This window comes from Ceratotherium simum, chromosome 23 (genome assembly GCF_057802395.1).
Source record: "Ceratotherium simum simum isolate JZ-2026a chromosome 23, ASM5780239v1, whole genome shotgun sequence".
Lineage (NCBI taxonomy): Eukaryota > Metazoa > Chordata > Mammalia > Perissodactyla > Rhinocerotidae > Ceratotherium > Ceratotherium simum.
The window spans coordinates 35,917,835-35,936,861 of NC_141922.1; the positions used below are offsets into that span (position 1 = coordinate 35,917,835).

A 19,027-nucleotide genomic window follows, 5' to 3' on the forward strand; every position below is an offset into this window, starting at 1 on the left:
GGCCGCAGCTGTGGGCGGGGCGGGGCCTCGGCAGAGGCGGGCGCCCCGCCTCCTTCGCTGTCTGCCGGCGTGACCTACGCCTGCGCGCCTCTCATGCTCCGCTGCTCCAGGGGCTCTCGGCTTCTTGACGGTGCCCCGGCGTCTGAGGCCGCGCACCGCTCCCGGAAGTGGGTTCGCGTCCCGCGTCTCCTGCTTCAGGGCGGGGACCGTCCTCACGGTGGCGGCCACTGCATCTGGTCCCACCTCCGCGGCCCTAGGCGCGGTGGTATCAGCGGGCCCCGAGCCTATGACGGGTCAGGGCCAGTCGGCGTCCGGGTCGTCGGCGTGGAGCACGATATTCCGCCACGTCCGGTACGAGAACCTGGTAGCGGGCGTGAGCGGCGGAGTCCTGTCCAACCTCGCGCTGCACCCGCTCGACCTGGTGAAGATCCGCTTCGCCGGTAAGAGCCCGCTCAGGACCCTGCGCTCCTCCTTGCTGCCACCCCGATTTGGGGGATAAAGACGCAAAAGGAAGCCTTGGTCTCCCCTGTCTCTTCATACTAACCAAGCAAGAGTTGAAGAAGATGCTGTTTGTCCGGGCTCACCTGGCACTAGATTTGAGGAAGGGGAGCCTGGTAAAGAGGTGTGGCCGCCGTCGCCCCGGTTCCCCAAGACTAAGGGATGGAGAGAGAAGTCTGAGAAAAGTCCTTATTGGTGTAGAATGTAGGATTCCGAGCCTGATTTGTAAAATAAGAAAGGGATTGTCACATTTTAGGGCTTAGCCCTCACACGTGCAAATCGTTCACCCTTGAGGGTACTTTGAAATCTTAGGGGAGCCACGTGTTTGGCAGCGCGGCTGAGAGGAAAAGGCAAGTGCCAGGGGTAGGGTGTAATCTTCAGCAGGTGGTTGGGAGTAGGTTTGGGATAGGATTCCCTTGAAGGTTTGTTTTTGGCGTTTATAGTGTGGTACAAGGTCCTGTGAAGGAATAAGTCACTGGAATCCAAATACTATTTTGCTTTTTATTTAGGCTTATTGAATTAAGTGCACTGAGTTAAGTGAATTAAGTATATTGAAATTAACAAAGTAGTTTAGAATAAATTCAGCACTAAATTCTGGAAAAGATAGTTTCAAAGGTCTGATAATTTTACTTGGAAACTGTCTTCTGGCATGTCAGTTTTCTTATTACTACAAGTTAAGTTCTGCCTTGAGGATTAGATCTGCAGAAGTGGTTTATCTTAAAGAGTCAGATTAATTCTATTCCCCAATATTTTGTTCTCTTAATATTTCTAGACTGCTGTGTGAGATACTGAAGCATTAAGCAAAGTTCTTGCTCTCAGGGAACTTAGAGTCTAATTGGAGGCTTGAGACTTAGTCATATAAAAGATAATTCTAGACGACATAAAATCAAGGGCAAAATGAAATAAATCCAAATACCAAAATATGAGTAGTGGTAGACTATCAAAATTATAAATTGCTGATGGTTCCATCAGATCTTGAGATTCCCCGTAGAAAGACTAATATTTTGACAGAGAGGAGGCGAGAAGCCATTCTATGAAGGAAAATCAGTGAAAATTATGGAGTATTATCCCTAGAAGAAAACCCACAAAGGCATATAATTTCCATGGAGTTTATGATGCATGCACAAATAAAAATTATGATAAGTAACATTCATTGAGCATTTACTAGGAGCAAGGCAATGCACTAAGAGCTTTAGATGCGTTATCTAATTTACTGTTCTGAACAAACCTGTGAATTTATTATCCCTGTTGCACAGATGAGGATAATAGAAATTGACTAACTGGCCCAAGTCACAAGTTTGTAAAGACGGATCTAGGATTTGAACCCAGGCAGTCTAACTCTAGAACCCTGTGGCACTTAATCACTCACCATACTACCTCTAGAAATCCCTAGTATACAATGGCTTGAACATGAAGAAAAGAATTCTGGACTTGGCTGCAGATGCAGACCTATATGACTTGGTGTCTCTCTTCAGCGTTTTGTCTAGGAGCAGAAGGGGGGACAGTTGAGATGATCACTGAGGAATAATGGGGTTGGCCTGATGAGTTTAAACAGTGCTGTGAAGCACACCATGCCTGAAGAAAGAGAATTCTTGGTTCCTGAGAAGATTGGTAATCTTGATGAAATGGGGAGAGTATTAGGGCTGAAGTGACAGATAAGTTGATTGAGATTGGATGGGAAGACAAAATTAAAGATCTAGGAGTCAAAGCAGGGCTTTGTAATCATAAAGTGTGGCTGTGAAATGGTGATAGAAAAGAGGAAAATTTAGGAAGATGAATAACTGAAATCAAAATAGTTGATTGGCCATCAGCATTAATGCTAAAGTTTTTATACTTTCATAAAATTTAAGCCCTTGTAATAAAATTGTAATATCTAGTGACAGGGGTTGTTAGTCTTGAATGTACTGTTAAACCAAACCTGGAATATTTCAGTGAGTTCAGTTCAAATTGGAACTCAGAGGTGTCCAGAGTGATAGAAAGATTAGAAATCATTTCATGTCAGGGCTGGCCTCGTGGCTTAGCGGTTGAGTGCGCGCTCCGCTACTGGTGGCCCGGGTTAGGATCCCAGGTGCGCACCGATGCACCGCTTCTCCGGCCATGCTGAGGCCACGTCCCACATACAGCAACTAGAAGGATGTGCAACTATGACATACAACTATCTACTGGGGCTTTGGGGCGGGGGGAAAGAGGAGGATTGGCAATAGATGTTAGCTCAGAGCCTGTCTGCTTCAGCAAAAAAAAAAGAGGAGGATTAGCATGCATGTTAGCTCAGGGCTGATCTTCCTCACAAAAAAAAACAAAAACAAATCATTTCATGTGAGAAATGACTGGAGGAGCTAGTTTAGCATGGGAGGTGGAGTGGGACTTAAGGTGTTTAGAGATCAGCCATGTGGGAAAGGAAACTGCCTTATTGTGGGTTGATCTAAAGGGCAGAGAGAGGTTGGGTGGAAATTACAGGGAAGCAGATTTTGACCTGGCAAAGTGTTGGTGCTCAGAAATGAAACTGGTGATGACTGGAAGTGGTTCAGAAATTGGATGACAGAGGTTAGAAGATATTCCTGTATTGGGTGGAAAGGTGGGATTACGTGATCATTGAGGCTTCTTCTGACTTTCAGATATAATTCTAAATCATCAAGAATGATGAGAGAGAGCCCCAACAAAGAACGTGACTGAGGTGTAAAAGTAGTGATTTTCTAAAATAACCTGAAATTTACACAATGTTATAAACCAAAGTGACCTCAGTAAAAAAAAAATTTTTTTTTAAATAAAATAATCTGAAAACCTAATAATCCATAAGTTAATCGAGGAACCAAAGTGTCGAGTCCGGTAACAAGAATAGCCTACAGTCCAGTTTTGTATGTATATAGTTTTGCAAGACCCAGTAACATAAATAAACTAATACTTATTGAATGCTTGCTATGTGCCAGGCATGATTTTAAGGGCTTTTTATGTATTAACTCACTTAACTGTTTGTGATTTTTAGTTAGGTTCTATTTTTCCCATTTTATGGATCAGAAAACTCAGGCACGGAGTAATCAAGTAACTGACTCAGGGTCACACAGTTAAGTGTTAGAATTGGGATTCAAACCCAGGAAGTCTGATTCCATAGCATATGCTCTTAGCGTGAAACCGTAAGTAGGTAGTTTGGTATAGCTAAAGGGTAAAATGCTAGAGGTAGAAATGAAAATGATTCCAGAAAGTTAAGAAGCTGCCAGATTGACACATCTTTTATGCCATGTAAAAATGAGGCCAGGTCTAGATGTTAGGAATAAGATCAGGACTAAAGATGTAAAAACTATAGTGCAGGGACGTGATTGCAGCTACTTAGTGATCGAGAGACTTCCCCTATTGGGACAGATTGCCTGTAAAAATCAGCATTTAAAGGATGGGCAGAAGAGAAGGAGGTTGCAAAGGAAATTTCGTAGCCAAAGAAGTAAAAGGAAAATCAGGAGACTGTGGTGTGAAACTAGCCCAAAGAAGAGTGTTATAGGAGGTAAACAATGTCAGGTGCTCCTCAAGGGTTAGTAAGGAAGAGAGGACTCCCCGAGTACACTCTGAGGTCTTTAACTAGGGCACTTGCAGTAATGGGTGGATGTCCAAACCAGACTGCAATGGATTGAGGCGCAGTGGAGGTGAGAAAGCCCCTGCTGAGATTGTAGTTCTCTCTACCAGAAGCTTAAGTGATAGGGAGGCCCTGCTTAGGGCTTGGACATAGGAATTGTCGGGGGCGGGAAGCATCAGAAAGATTGTAAAGTACACAGCAAAACATTTCTTGAGAGAAATGTTACTTGCTCTGAAACTTACCTTGTATAAACTTCATAACAACCTGTGACATAGGTGATCTTTATCCCTATTTTATACATGAGGATGCTGAACCTCAGAAAGATTGTGACTGTATAGCTAATTAGGGAAGATTTCAAACCCAGGTCTTCTGACAAAGCCCGGTGTGCTTTAATCTCATTTCATGGTGTAACCTTGTTAGGTTAATGATGAAGGAGATTGAGTTTTCCTCCTTTGCTTGGCAATAGTAAACAGTCAGTGATTCTTCTTTGCCAGGCTCCATTAAAGTAGTAGCAAGGAGACAGTGAACTGGGCATGCTTGTGTATGACTAGTGGACTGTAATCTGTAGAAACTTTCTGTGAGGCAGTTTCAGTATGAATTTGTAACCTTAAATTTATACCTTTTGACCCATATTAATTCCCCCTTCTAATAGTTAATTCTAGTGATATAATAATTTGTACAAATTGTTGTACAGAATATGCTCTAGAGACCTGTTAGTAATAGCAAAAAAATGAGAAACAATTCACATATCAGCTATGGGGATGGTTGCACAAACGGTAGGATATCTATGAGAGAGAAAACCATCATCAATTTTTTTAAATCTTATTTTTTGGAAGCCTGTTTAATAACGGAGGAATGCTCACAATATACTCTTGAGTGGGGAAAATATACTCTTGGAAATATGCTCTTGAGTTTGTGTGTATACAAACTATGTATAGTAAAATACAAATTTTATAAAAATATAATCTAGATTATAAATTTGGTGTTCTCTTTCGTTCTGTTTCCCTGTAGGAAACAGCACATTCAAAATAAGATAATTCTGGGGTGTGGTGGTGGTGGTGGAGGTGGTGCTTAAAAGGACTGTTAACAAAAATGTTGCTCACATTTTTATAGGAAAACCACGAGGATACTGCATTATTCTGGGGCTAGAAACAGTTGCCACCTGAAGGGCCAAAGGACAAGGGGAGAGAGTCATAGAGAAAGGGCCACCCTGAGAGGAGCTGTGACCTTTAATAGAGGAATGCAGCCTGCCCAAGGCAACCTCATAGGAAAGGGACTGGAAGAATAAATACCTGCATCTGTTCTCTTCCATCCCTCTGATCTCCTGCTAGGGCTCCCCACTAATCCAACTCAACTAGAAGCTGGAAGGCAAGGTCAGGCTTCTGGGGCAGAACATGGTAGAGAGGGGTAGACAGTGGACCTGGAAAGGAAACAGAAGATATTCAGGATATATTAAGTGAACAAATATGTATTGATTTTTTTTTTTTTTTTTTTGCTGTGGAAGATTTGCCCTGAGCTAACATCTGTGCCAATCTTGCTTTTTTTAAAAAAAATTTTTGAACACATATATATTGAGAGCCTACCATGTACAAAGCACTGTGATAGAAGTAGAAATATTACAATGAAGAAGTAGTAGTCTCTGCCCTCACAGAGTGTCTTCCTATTGGGAAGCCAGAATAATTGAACAAAAAACTAATAATTGCAATAAAGAGTGTTTTATTATGGTAGAGAAAGTATGGTATGCCATGGAAGCAAAGAAACCTGACCTCATCTAGGGGATAGGAAAGGGATCCCCAAAGGAAGTGATTATTAAACTCGAGACCTGAAAGAGGAATCAGAGTTAGCTGTGTGAAGGAGTAGGTGAGTGAGAGACAGAGAACATTCATGGGAGACAAAATAACCTGTGCGTAAGCTTTAAGGTCAGAGACTGTATGAGAACTGAAAGTTGTTGAACATGCTAGCAGTTTTCATCAAATGTTTTAAAGTGTAGACTTCAGTGAGCCAGGCACTGTGCAGGAAGTTCAGTACAGCAGCATCATTGAATGCAGGGAGAGAATAGAGAGGAGACTGAGACTCTTGGCAGGAGTGAGTGATGAAGGGTCTTATGTACTTATGTATATGTTCTTTATCTTATGGGCTAGAGAATAGTTTTAAGTAGGTAAATGATTTATTGAAATGCATGTATTGAGAAAGATTACTCAACCTACAGTAATAAATGGGGGGTGGGGGGGTGGAGCCAGAGGCTTAGCATCAAAACTGGAGGCAAGAAGACTAATTTAAATTCTCTTGCTAGTTGAGAAATTATGGTGTCCTGAAGTAGAATAATGACAGTGCGAACTGAGAGATGTGGACAGGTCCAGGAGAGATTTGGGATAACAAAATCAAAAGGACTTCTTAATTGATAAGAGGATTTGGAGGGAGGAGGGTTCATGGATGGTCCCCAGGTTTCTGACTTGTGCATCTGTGTAGATGGTAGTGCTGTATATTAAGCCATACAGAACACTAGAATAAGAGCAGCTGCAGAAGAGATGAGGAAAACTGGTTCAGTTTTGGATATGTTCAAGCAAAATATCTAGCTACAGCTTTTGTTAGTTGCATGTATCTATATAGATCTGAAGATCAGCAGCAAGGTCTGGTCTAGAGAGAGAGAACTGGGATTTATATCCACAGATAAAAGAAAGGAACTGTACCACAATAAGGGCAGTCATCTCTGAGTGGTGGCTTTGTGGGTGATTTTTATTTTCTTCATTTCTTTCTATATTTTGTAAATTTTCTACAGCGTGCATGTTTTGCTTTTTAAAAAGCCACTTTTAACGATTGTATGCTAGTTTAATATTTATTACATGAAAAAGATTTTTAAATTTTGTTCTGTTGTATTTCAGTTGCAGATGTAAAGCATCTGAAAATGTTCTTGGGTGAGGGATAACAGAAATAATTGAAATTTAAAAAACTTTTCCCTATGGCTGCTTTGTTTTATTTTATTACAAAAGTCATATGTCATCTTTGTTTACTTTTTACACCCTCTAATTTGGATTGTTGAATTGTCTGTATCATTCTCCCCCTACAACCACCCTCTGCCAGTCTCATTGCCTGTAGGTAGCTACTGTTAACCATATGCAATGTTTCAGTCCATTCTTTTTTCCACGCATACCCAAAGATAGATAAAAATACATATATAGATGCAGAGGATGATTTAAAAATAATTAGTATATGCATTTTTAATATAATCAGACATCTTTCTACCTATTTCAGTCTTTTAAAATGTTTAGAGTAGTCCATAGTATAGACGTATCATAGTTTATTTTTAAACATTTCCCTATTGATGGATATTGAGATTACTTTCACTTTTGCTGTCACAGAAGATGCTACAGTGAACATCCTTCTATGTGCATCTTTGTAGATTTGGGCTAGTATTTCTATAGGAGATGTTCTTAGAAATGGAACTGCTGGGTCAAAGAGTATTACATTTAAGTTTTTATTAGATACTGTTAAACTGCTTTCAAAAAGGGCATGAAAGTGCCCATTTCCCTACACCCTCACCAACACTGAGCATTAACAAACCTTAAAATCATTTTCAATCTGGAAGGCAAAAAAAAAGCTGACTGGCTTTAATTTGCATTTTATCCGTGAAGTTGAACATCTTTTCAGTGCTTCTTGGCTATTTGTATTTTTCTGTGGATTGACAGTTCATATAATTTGCCAATTTTTCTTAGCGGCTGTTTGTCCTTTTCTTATTGATTTGCTGATACTTCTTGTATATTAGATATATTAACTCTCTACTACAAATATTTTTTTCTCAATCTCCTTGTGGAGTCTTTTGTGAAATAGAAGTTTAAAGTTATTTAGTCAAGTAAGTGTTATCTCTTCAATTTCCAAAACAGATTTGAATTTCCCTTAAGAAACATAAAATGTATATAATGTAACTTAGTTTTTGCTTTACCCTATTATATTTTATTAATTTAGAACCTTTGAGAGTAAGAAAACAATGGAAGGGAAGGATACTTTTTCTACTCTCTATTCTGATTTTGGTTTGTGTGTGTTGGTGGGGAGGGTAGAAAGAGAATCTCGAGGAAAAAAGTTTACCCCATCCTCCGTATTTTCTTTCCTGCCACTCCTCACATCTTTATCCAAGTTTTTATTGAGGGCATACTAAGCACTTAAAACTTGGATAAATTCACAAATGTATTAATTTTAACATATTAAATAATCCTGGAAAATAATTTTCTCTACCTAAAAAAGGTTTTCTTCTGAATTTATCTCCTTAGTATGACTGATTTTGTAATACTTATGTTTATATGTGATACCTAGAACTTTTTTCTCACCTAATTTTATGTGACCTTTACTGCAGTGAGTGATGGATTGGAACTGAGACCGAAATATAAAGGAATTTTGCATTGCTTGACCACCATTTGGAAACTTGATGGAGTACGAGGACTTTACCAAGGAGTAACCCCAAATGTGTGGGGTGCAGGTTTATCCTGGGGACTCTACTTTTTCTTGTGAGTAGATCTGGGAGATTTTACAGTATTAAATAAAAGGAACTTTTGTTTTCAGTGATTTTTTACATATCACTTGATGAAGCAAGATGAGGCATTTAATCAGTTTCTCTGAATTGGAAGGGTCAGAAAGAGCAAAATATCTCAGTTTCATTCTCGGTCAGCTATTAGCAGAGGCATTTGGTCTGGAAGAAAGTTCTTAATAGGAAGAAGGTGAAAAGATGAGATAGAGAAACACTCTTACAGAAGCCGTTTCTGTGAGATGAATTCGGGAGGATGTCTTAGCAAAATACATTTGGTTCATAATGAAGTTGGAAAAGCAGAAGAGGGCAGGTCTTGGGGTCTTCATAAGAACATGTACCACAGGAGATCCCTGTTGGGAACAGAAAGTAAAGGCCAGTTCATGGCTGAGAGTTTGAGGCATGTTCCTTCTTAGCTCTTGTTTGACCTGCTCCATCATCTTCTTAGCTCATTCATTTCTTTACTCTTTCACCTGTCCGGTATCATCACCATTTGAAAAAGGGCCATTGCATGCTCACTGAAGAAGCCACAGAAAGCGCCTGTGGCCGGCACATTCAATTTATTGAGTGTACAAGAGTGTGGGAAAAAAGCATCATTGCACTTCAGTGGAGGAGCACCTGCTGCCCTGAGCTGCCTCTGATATTTGAAACTGAATCCATAATGGAGAGGCTTTTCTTGGTTTTAATAGACAGCATTTTTAGGAAAACATCAGTACCTGGTATATTTGCCTTTTTCTCTTTTGTATCATATAGTTTGCTTTATCTTTCATAGAATAGCAAACTAATCTTAAAATATTTAAGTGCAAGCAAAATAAAATTCGGCCTTAGTATTGTTTAAATATTTTTCTTATTTTCAGTTCTAAGACGTACTTAGATGGATGAAACTATATGTATAAAATTTATTCTATTATGAATTTCGGAGTTGTGTACCTTCTCCAAAGAGAGTTTCTAAGGACAAGCCATATGGATATAAGGTTTATATGATGAGAATTTCTTATAATAAAACAATATACTTGTTTCATGTTAGAATGGTATTGGTAAAGTTTGGAAGGATTTATTTAGCTTTCTTCTTCCAAGAGGAAAGTAGAAATTAAAGTCAGAGAGAATAGGCTGATTTGACTCCCCAGCTGAGAAACATTTAGTGGCTCTCTATTTTCTGCCAAATAAAGCCCAAATGTCAGTTTATCATTTAAGTGGGGCTCAATTTTCTCTGTCTTCCCATCCACCCTTCTTATAACTTTTGCTCATGCTCATCTGTTTCCCTAGTGAAACTGTACCTGTCTCTCCCTACCAGCTCAGTGCTACCCGCTACACAAAGTCTTTGGTGATCTCCGTCATAGTTTCTGAATCTCTTATGATAATGTCTATATTGTCTTTTATTGTGATTGCTTGTGTGCTGCTGTGGTCCTCGTCAGTCTGCTCGGAAGGATCTATGAGTGTTTTATCTGTCAGAACTGCCAACCATAGTCCCTGAACATAGGTGTTGAGCATGTATTTGTTAGGTGCCTTTTGTTTCTCTTTTGTGTTGTCTGCCCAATCACTGCACCACCCTTCCCCCTCCCAGTTTTCCTTTCTGTTGTTTTTATTAATTGATGAGTGTGTGATTAAAATATTTTACATATGTATTGCTAGCCATATACATTTAGGGGGAGGGGTGGTATAGTCTTACAGTAAACCATTTCCAGCAAATCTTTCCTTGAAAAGGTCTCATTTTGTGGTTGCATTATGTGTTGACTTTTACTTTTGGGGTACTGTTGTTAAGTTACACACATTTTAAAACAGGCTTTACTGCTTTATGACATCTATTCAAATATTTATCCAGCTGCTCATGTTTAATTCTTTTAGTTACAATGCCATCAAATCATATAAGACAGAAGGAAGAGCTGAACGTTTAGAAGCAACAGAATACCTCGTCTCAGCTGCCGAAGCTGGTAAGGCAGTGTGTGAAATATAAAACATCACCTTCCAACTTGATTTTCACTTTTGTTTTTTATTTTATTTGCCTTTTTTCCTTTGAACATCAGAGTTTAAATATGCTTGTCTAACTATACTAATCAGTTATCACATGAAATTTCTTAGAAAGCAGGTATTCTTACTGATTACTTGGGATTGATTTCAAGAATTTTATTTATCACAAAGGGAAGTAAAATTTGGAAAAGTTATGAATCCTACTAGTTTAAGATGATTCAGTATAGTGTTTCTTCAGTTAAAGTATAATTTCAGTTTTCATGTTAGACAATTTAGTAGCCTTGTTTAATTGCCTCATGTATGTCTAATATTCATGTATGTATAATATTCAGAAGGGGAAAACAAAGTAGGACCCGTAAGTCTTTATAACTCATACTTTGATACCTTGTTTACTGAATACCTAGCCCCTAACAGAGACCTGAATCACAACAGGACTTAATAAATATTTGTTGAATAAAGAACTGTGTAGGAAACTCAACAAATGATGAAACTTAACCAGAAGAATTTTTTTTTTTTTACAAAGTTGTTACTTTCTATAAAGAATGTAAAATGTTATTTATTACATTGCTTAGTTCTTTAATTTTTGAGGTATAGCAGCTACTTTGAGGAAGATTGTGGTAAAGCTGGGGTGGAAATATGTGTGTACATGCACAGATTATTGAGGTGCTGACTTCCTGGTCCTTTTCCCCTAATCTTCAGCCTCTCGAGGTTATACTGTGTCCTGCTCCTAAGTATCTGTATCTCCTTATTAAAGTTTGCTTCCCAGGACTTCCATCTGTTCACTACACTGTTTAGGAGTCACAGTATCTTTACTGTTCTCACACCTCAAAGGGAAAGTGTTTCACATTTCTCTCTCTCACTAACCACATGAGGAACTTTTTATCACTATGAAAAACTATGTCTACCGTTTGACTGTGCATTAGAGCCTGTAGGTATGGCCCCTGGGCAACTTCTTTCTTTATATAAATGGACTGTTCTTAATTTGTATTGTCATAAGTGAGAAAGTTACCTGTATGCTGAATAATCTTATTTAATCTGATTTTAGGAGCCATGACCCTCTGCATCACAAACCCATTATGGGTAACAAAAACTCGCCTTATGTTACAGTATGATGGTGTTGTTAACGCCCCACAGCGACAGTATAAAGGAATGTTTGATACACTTGTGAAAATATATAAGTATGAAGGTGTGCGTGGATTGTATAAGGTAATGAATTATCATCAATATATTTTGAATAACTAACAATTGTAATTTCCCTTGGCTTTATTGTCTAAGTTCTGAATGATCTGTAGTCCTAAAAAGAAGCCAAACTTAGGCAAGAAACAATTTAATGAAAACTGAAAGCTAGTTTAAAGTATTGAAATTGTACTTTAGGCTGTCTTCATTACCGTAAGACGTATCATCCTGAGACTGGTGGGTGTGAGAAGGACTGGCTGAAACTTGGTCAAGTAACCATTTCGCTGAGTCACACATCGAGGTCACCCGTTCCTGACTTCGCTACCAGGCAGCTGTGGTCCCTTGGGAACTTGCTTAGTTTAGCTTTTTTTTTTTTTAATTGTTCCCTTTTAGGGATTTGTTCCTGGGCTGTTTGGAACATCACATGGTGCCCTTCAATTTATGGCATATGAATTGTTGAAGTTGAAATACAACCAGCATATCAATAGATTGCCAGAAGCCCAACTGGTAAGATGATTCTTGAAAAAAAAAAAGGTATCATTTACTTTTATGGCCATTTCATAGATGGAAATTTTGTCACATTTACTTTGGTAGTATTGCTATGATAATGAGTACTGACTCTGCCACTAATTTAATTTATAGTTAAATATTTTATAGGCTAATGACACACGAATGTTAAAAATAGTACCCCTTAATTGCACAGAGCTTGTGTTAAGAGGGTAAACAGAGTTTTTCGCTTAAAGATTCATTTAAATGTTTTCCTATATAATTTTTAAAGAAATCCTGTCTAAAGAAAAACATGTTTTGTCTTGTCATTTTAGAGCACAGTAGAATATATATCTGTTGCAGCATTATCCAAAATATTTGCTGTAGCAGCCACGTACCCATATCAAGTTGTGAGAGCTCGTCTTCAGGATCAACACATGTTTTACAAGGGCGTATTGGATGTAATCACAAAGACATGGAGGTGAGAGCATGTGGTGTATCACAATGGCTCTTAGGAGGTATCTTGCAAATCTTAAACTGTCCAGTTGATGTTAGTTTTATAGCAAAGGCTAGCGTGCTATGGCGGAAACACAGCCGGTGGGCCTTGCTTTCCCATTTCCTACATATAGGGCCATGGACTTAATCTTTCTGAGGCTTGATTTCTTCATTTGAAAATTAGAATGCCTAGGCTGACAAGGTTGTTAGAAAAATCAAATGAGATCTGTGAAAGTGCTTTGACAAATTAATAAAACAAAACTTAGATATAAAATATTTGAATGGCATTGAATATAGGAAGTCATAAAAAACCTAGTTTAATACAATTAAGAAGGCCCCGCTATGGGCTATGGCACTATAACTTTTACGTATACTTGTCTCCATGTATGGAAGAGGTGCTTGTTCTTCAGCATGGGAATAAACTGTAATAGATAGACATCCTCATATTTCTTTTTAATTCTAAAAAGCCAGAATAGAATGTTTAAGATATTTAAATTAGTTCAATTCAGTAAATATTTATTGAGAACCTAAGTGACAAGCTTCGAGGCCATATTCCTATTCTAGGCATTATGGAAATAAAGTTTTATTTTTGTGTGTGCTGTATTTAGAGTTGTCTAGCATCTATGAGATTTTTTTTTTAACCAACCTCCTGGGCTGTTAGGACTGATAAATGAGTTAATGCATACGAAGCCCAGGGAGTGTTGCCTGCCTGGGCCGTGGCTGTTTCTGTTGACAGTTAATATGTTGCACCTTTAAGGAAAGCCTGGAAACTTCATGCTGACATCATTATTAAAAAAAAAAGACTGTCACTGATTTTTCAGGCTAACCATTGTTTCCTGACTTACGTAATTTAACTAAACAGTGTTTTTGAAGCTTGAAACCAACTCAAGCTTAAAAGGTCTCCCACGGAGAAGAAGAGCTGGCGGGTGTCCTCGGTGTCAGAGGGTTCTCACTCCTTCCTCCTGGGGAGTCAGAGACTGGGCCAGGAGTCCTGCCAGAACTAGAGCAGGCTTGGGCCCCCAAAGGCCCCTGGCTCACTGGCACGGGCCTTTTATGGATGGGGGCCTGCCTTCATGTTTCAAGGAGAAATGCCTATCTTGGATTTTATTTTATTTTAATTATTTTTTTTATTGATGTCTTAATAAACATTGTGAAATTTTACTTGTACACTATTGTTTGTAAGTCACCATATAAATGCTTCCCTTCACCTCTTGTGCCCAACCCTCAACCCCTGTGCCCCTGGTAACCACCAAACAGTTCTCTGTATGTGTGTTAGTGTATCTTCCACATATAAGTGAAATCATGTGGTGTTTGTCTTTCTTTCTCTGGCTTATTTCACTTAACATAATACCCTCCAGGTCCATCCATGTTGTTGCAAATGGGATAGTTTTGTCTTTTTTTAGGGCTGAGTAGTATTCCGTTTTATATATATACCACATCTTCTTTATCCGATCATCACTCGAAGGACACTGGGTTGCTTCCACTTCTTGGCTATAGTGAATAATGCTGCAATGAACATAGGGGTGCATAAGCCTCTTTGGATTGTTGATTTCAGGTTCATTGGATAGATACCCAGTAGTGAGATAGCTGGATCATAAGGTATTTCTAATTTTTTAAGGAATCTCCATACTGTTTTCCATAGAGGCTGCAGCCAGTTTGCATTCCCACCAGCAGTGGATTAGGGTTCCCGTTTCTCCACAACCTCTCCAACATTTGTTGTTTTTTGTCTTGGTGATTATAGCCATTGTAACAGGTATAAGGTGATATCTTAGTGTAGTTTTGATTTGCATTTCCCTGATGATTAGTGAGGTTGAACATCTTTTCATGTGCCTATTGGCCATCTGTATATCTTCCTTAGGAAAGTGTCTGTTTGTATCCTCTGCCCATTTTTTGACCTGGTTGGTTGTTTTGTTGTTGTTCGGTTGTGTGAGTTCTTTATATGTTATGGAGATTAACCCCTTGTCGGATATATGATTTGCAGATATTTTCTCCCACCTGTGGGTTGTCTATTCATTTTGATCCTGGTTTGATTTGCCTTGTAGAAGCTCTTTAATCTGATGGAGTCCCACTTGTTTATTTTTTCTTCTGTTTCCCTTGTCTGAGTAGACATGGAATTTGAAAAGATCCCTTTATGACCAATGTCAAATAGTATACTGCCTATATTTTCTTCCAGAAGTTTTATAGTTTCAGGTCTCACCTTTAGGTCTTTGATCCATTTTGAGTTAATTTTTGTGAATGGCAAAAGCAGATGGTCTGCTTTCATTCTTTTGCATGTGGCTGTCCAGTTTTCCCAGCACCGTTTTTTGAAGAGACTTTCCTTTCTCCGTTGTATGTTCTTAGCTCCTTTGTCGAAGATTAGCTGTCCGTAGATGTGTGGTTTGTCTCTGGGCTTTCAATTCGATGCCATTGATCTGTGTGTCTGTTTTTGTACCAGTACCATGCTATTTTGATTACTATAGCTTTGTAGTGTATTTTGAAGTCAGAGTATTTGATGCCTCCAGCTTTGTTCTTTTTTTCTCAGGATTGCTTTAGCTATTCGGGGTCTTTTGTTGCCCCACATGAATTTTAGTATTCTTTGTTCTATTTCCATGAAGAATGTCATTGTGATTCTGATTGGGATTGCATTGAATCTGTAGATTGCTTTAGATAATATGGACATTTTAACTGTGTTTATTCTTCCAATCTATGTGCATGGGATATCTTTCCATTTCTTTGTCATCGTCGATTTCTTTCAATAATGTCTTATGGCTTTCATTGTATAGGTCTTTCACCTCCTTGGTTAAATTTATTCCTAGATATTTTATTCTTTTTGTTGCGATTGTAAATGGGATTGTATTCTTGAGTTCTCTTTCTGTTAGTTCATTGTTAGAGTATAGAAATGCAACTGATTTTTGTAAGTTGATTTTGTGCCTTGCAACTTTGCTGTGGTTGTTCATTATTTCTAATAGTTTTCCAATGAATTCTTTACAGTTTTCTATATATAAAATCATGTCGTTTGAAAATAGTGAGAGTTTCACTTCTTCATTGCCTGTTTGGATTGCTTTTCTCCTTTTTTTGGCCTAATTGCTCTGACGAAAACCTCCAGTACTATGTTGAATAAGAGTGACGAGAGTAGGCACTGTTGTCTTGTTCCTGTTCTCAGAGGAATGGCTTTCAGTTTTTCCCTATTGAGTATGATGTTGGCTGTGGGTTTGTCATGTATGGCTTTTATTATGTTGAGGTACTTTCCTTCTATACCCATTTTCTTAAAAGTTTTTTTTTTATCATAAATGGATGTTGGATCTTTTCAGGTGCCTTCTCTGCATCTATTGAGATGATCATGTGGTTTTTATTCCTCATTTTGTTAATGTGGTGTAATCACATTGATTGATTTGTGGATGTTGAACCATCCCTGTGTCCCTGGTATAAATCCCACTTGATCGTGGTGTCTGATCTTTTTAATGTATTGCTGTATTTGGTTTGCCAGTATTTTGTTGAGGATTTTGGCATCTATGTTCATCAGCAATATTGGCCTGTAATTTTCCTTCTTTGTGTTGTCCTTGTCTGGCTTTGGTATCGGGGTGATGTTGGCCTCGTAGAATGTGTTAGGAAGTGTTCCATCTTCCTCTATTTTTTGGAATATTTTGAGAAGGATAGGTATTAAATCTTCTTTGAGTGTGTGGTAAAATTTTCCAGAGAAGCCATCTGGTCCTGGACTTTTATTATTTGGGAGGCTTTTGATTACTGTTTCAATCTGTTTACTTGTGATTGGTCTATTCAGATTCTCTATTTCTTCTTGGTTCAGTTTTGGGAGGGTGTGTGAGTCTAAGAATTTGTCCATTTCTTCTAGATTGTCCAATTTGTTGGCATATAGTTTTTCATAGTATTCTCTTATAATCCTTTGTATTTCTGTGGTATCCATTGTAATTTCTCCTCTTGCATTTCTAATTTTATTTATTTGAGCCTTCTCTCTTTTTTTCTTAGTGAGTCTGGCTAAGGGTTTGTCAATTTTGTTTATCTTCTCAAAGAACCAACTCTTTGTTTCATTGATCCTTTCTACTGTTTTTTTGTTTTCAATTTCATTTATTTCTGCTCTAATTTTTATTATTTCCCTCCTGCTGCTGACTTTGGTAAGCTATGAGATTTTTAATGCCTACATTAGATCAGTTAATACTCCTGCATGTTCATACATTTACAGGCATTTGAAAGATGGTTATCATTAAAGCACTTTTCAGTTCGGTTTTGGGATATCCCTTCCCTCTCTTCCTCAGTCAGTCCACAAAAGGGGTGTAAGCCCCTACAAATGTAGTTCATAGTGTAGTAAACTACATTACTTCAGGACATTGAAAACATGGACTTTAAATCACAGTGAGGTGTGACTGCTGGCTTCTTGCCCAATGTCAGTTAAACTTTTGTTATCTTCTGGCTCGCTATGTAGGATATTAAGCATGTGTCTATTTTTCCCTCTAAAGGAAAGAAGGCATCGGTGGATTTTACAAAGGAATTGCCCCCAATTTGATTAGAGTGACTCCAGCCTGCTGTATTACCTTTGTGGTATATGAAAATGTCTCACATTTTTTACTTGACCTTAGAGAAAAGAAAAAGTAAGCTAAAAGAAGATAATTCCAGTACATCTACCAAAGGCAACAACATGCTTCCTTGTGTTTGAGATGTAAAACTCAGAAGAATACTGCACAGCAACATGGCTCATAATCGACATTGGTCTATAATCATTAGAAGTCAAAGGACTGCTAAATCCTGGTAATATTTTTCTTCTTTTTGCCTTCCCCACGTGTTTGGGACTTGGCTACGTCTGCCTGAAATGGCTGCCATCTACACAATGGTAAAACTGACCTCAAGTGGAGAGTTGCACAAATTTCTCCATTTCGTTGTTCAAGTAGAAGCTGACTTGCAGCATTTGCTAAGTGGATTAGATGAATGTGCTGCTTTTTCTGACCTTATTTGCCTGGATTGGCTTTAAAATTGACCTCTGTGCAGTAGCAAGAAAATGGCTTCTTAAAAGAATGTCATTGCTGTTTCAAGGGTAAATTAAACTTTAAGGATTTGCTGGAAAAGGCATTGCCCAAATCCAGAGCATTCTAGAATTGGGAGATTTGGGTGAGAAAAAATAATGCACTATAAATGTGCTTTAGTTTTAATTCAATTGGAATGCACTAACTAGAGAAATTTGAGATATACTTCTGTTAATTCAAGAAATATCTAACATCTGTTGTCATTCTGTTGCTAATTTTTTTTCCAGAGGCTCTTCCATAATTTAAAATGTAATCCTGGATCCAGTTATTATTATTTGTTGGCATAGATACTCATATCAGCTCTTATTTAGCATGTTTGGCTATAAATCACTTATTGGAGTTGCTAATAGAGCACCTTATACAGATACTGGAATGATTGGGATGTGTTTGTTGACAAACTATATGGAAATGAGAAACTTGAACTTCCTACTTCAGTTTTTGAATATATGGGTCCAAATCCCAAATAAATGATTAATCTACATTGGTTGTTTATATTCAGGCTTAAATACAAATTACATTAAGGGCCATTATTGATTTTACTTTTATGAGTCATTGTAAATATCTATAAATATAAAGGCCTACTCCAAAAGGATACTAATATTTTTATTTATCATCAACATCTATGAATGCTGTTGTATTACATCTATTTGTTGTAAATAAAGCATTGTGGTTTTCAAAGCCATATTTAAATGGTTCTTTGAAAATAGGTCTATTTTTTATATTTTGAAAATGGCATTGTTTTAAAAATAAAGATGAAATAAGTACCTAATTGTATTCACTGTAATCTCTTGTAACATGCAAGGAATGCTTTATAAATTAAATGTGATATATTTTTTCATACTTCTGGGTTGTATTATAATTCATATGAAATCCTGATATTAGTCCCTGTATGGAAAGATAAGCTGCAGTTGATATTTGGAGTTTTAGAGGTAGTGCCATTATTCGAATGCCTCCTATGTACCCCCAAATTAATAAGACATAATTCCTGTCCTCTAAGAGAATACAAGCTTGCAGAATAAGCCTTCAGTAACCACAGTTCTAGATTAAGAACGCACAAGAAGATTTTTACAAAGCCCTGTAAGAGTGCTGAGAAAAGAGAACTCATTCTACTCATTCAACAACAAATGGTTACTGAGCTCCTGCTCTGTGCCAGGGATGTTACCAGGCATTGAGGGTAGAACAGAAAATAAGACAACATTTCTGCCCTTGGGGAATTTTCATTTTAGTGTGCGTGACAGAAAACATACAAATCTATTCATAATATAATTTCAGGTATTAAATGCTATAAAAACTAAGGCAGAGTTGGGAATAGTG

General features: G+C 38.0%; 1 protein-coding gene across 1 annotated transcript; it reads left to right on the forward strand.

Annotated features, from left to right (window-relative positions):
• The first annotated feature begins 92 nt into the window (after positions 1-92).
• SLC25A32 (solute carrier family 25 member 32) lies at positions 93-18,553 on the forward strand. Its single transcript, XM_004431238.3, has 7 exons — positions 93-440; positions 8,409-8,559; positions 10,422-10,507; positions 11,590-11,750; positions 12,114-12,227; positions 12,542-12,687; positions 17,153-18,553. The coding sequence occupies exons 1-7, from the start codon at positions 287-289 to the stop codon at positions 17,286-17,288; spliced, it is 948 nt and encodes a 315-aa protein (XP_004431295.1). The 5' UTR covers positions 93-286; the 3' UTR covers positions 17,289-18,553.
• The last annotated feature ends 474 nt before the right edge of the window (positions 18,554-19,027 follow it).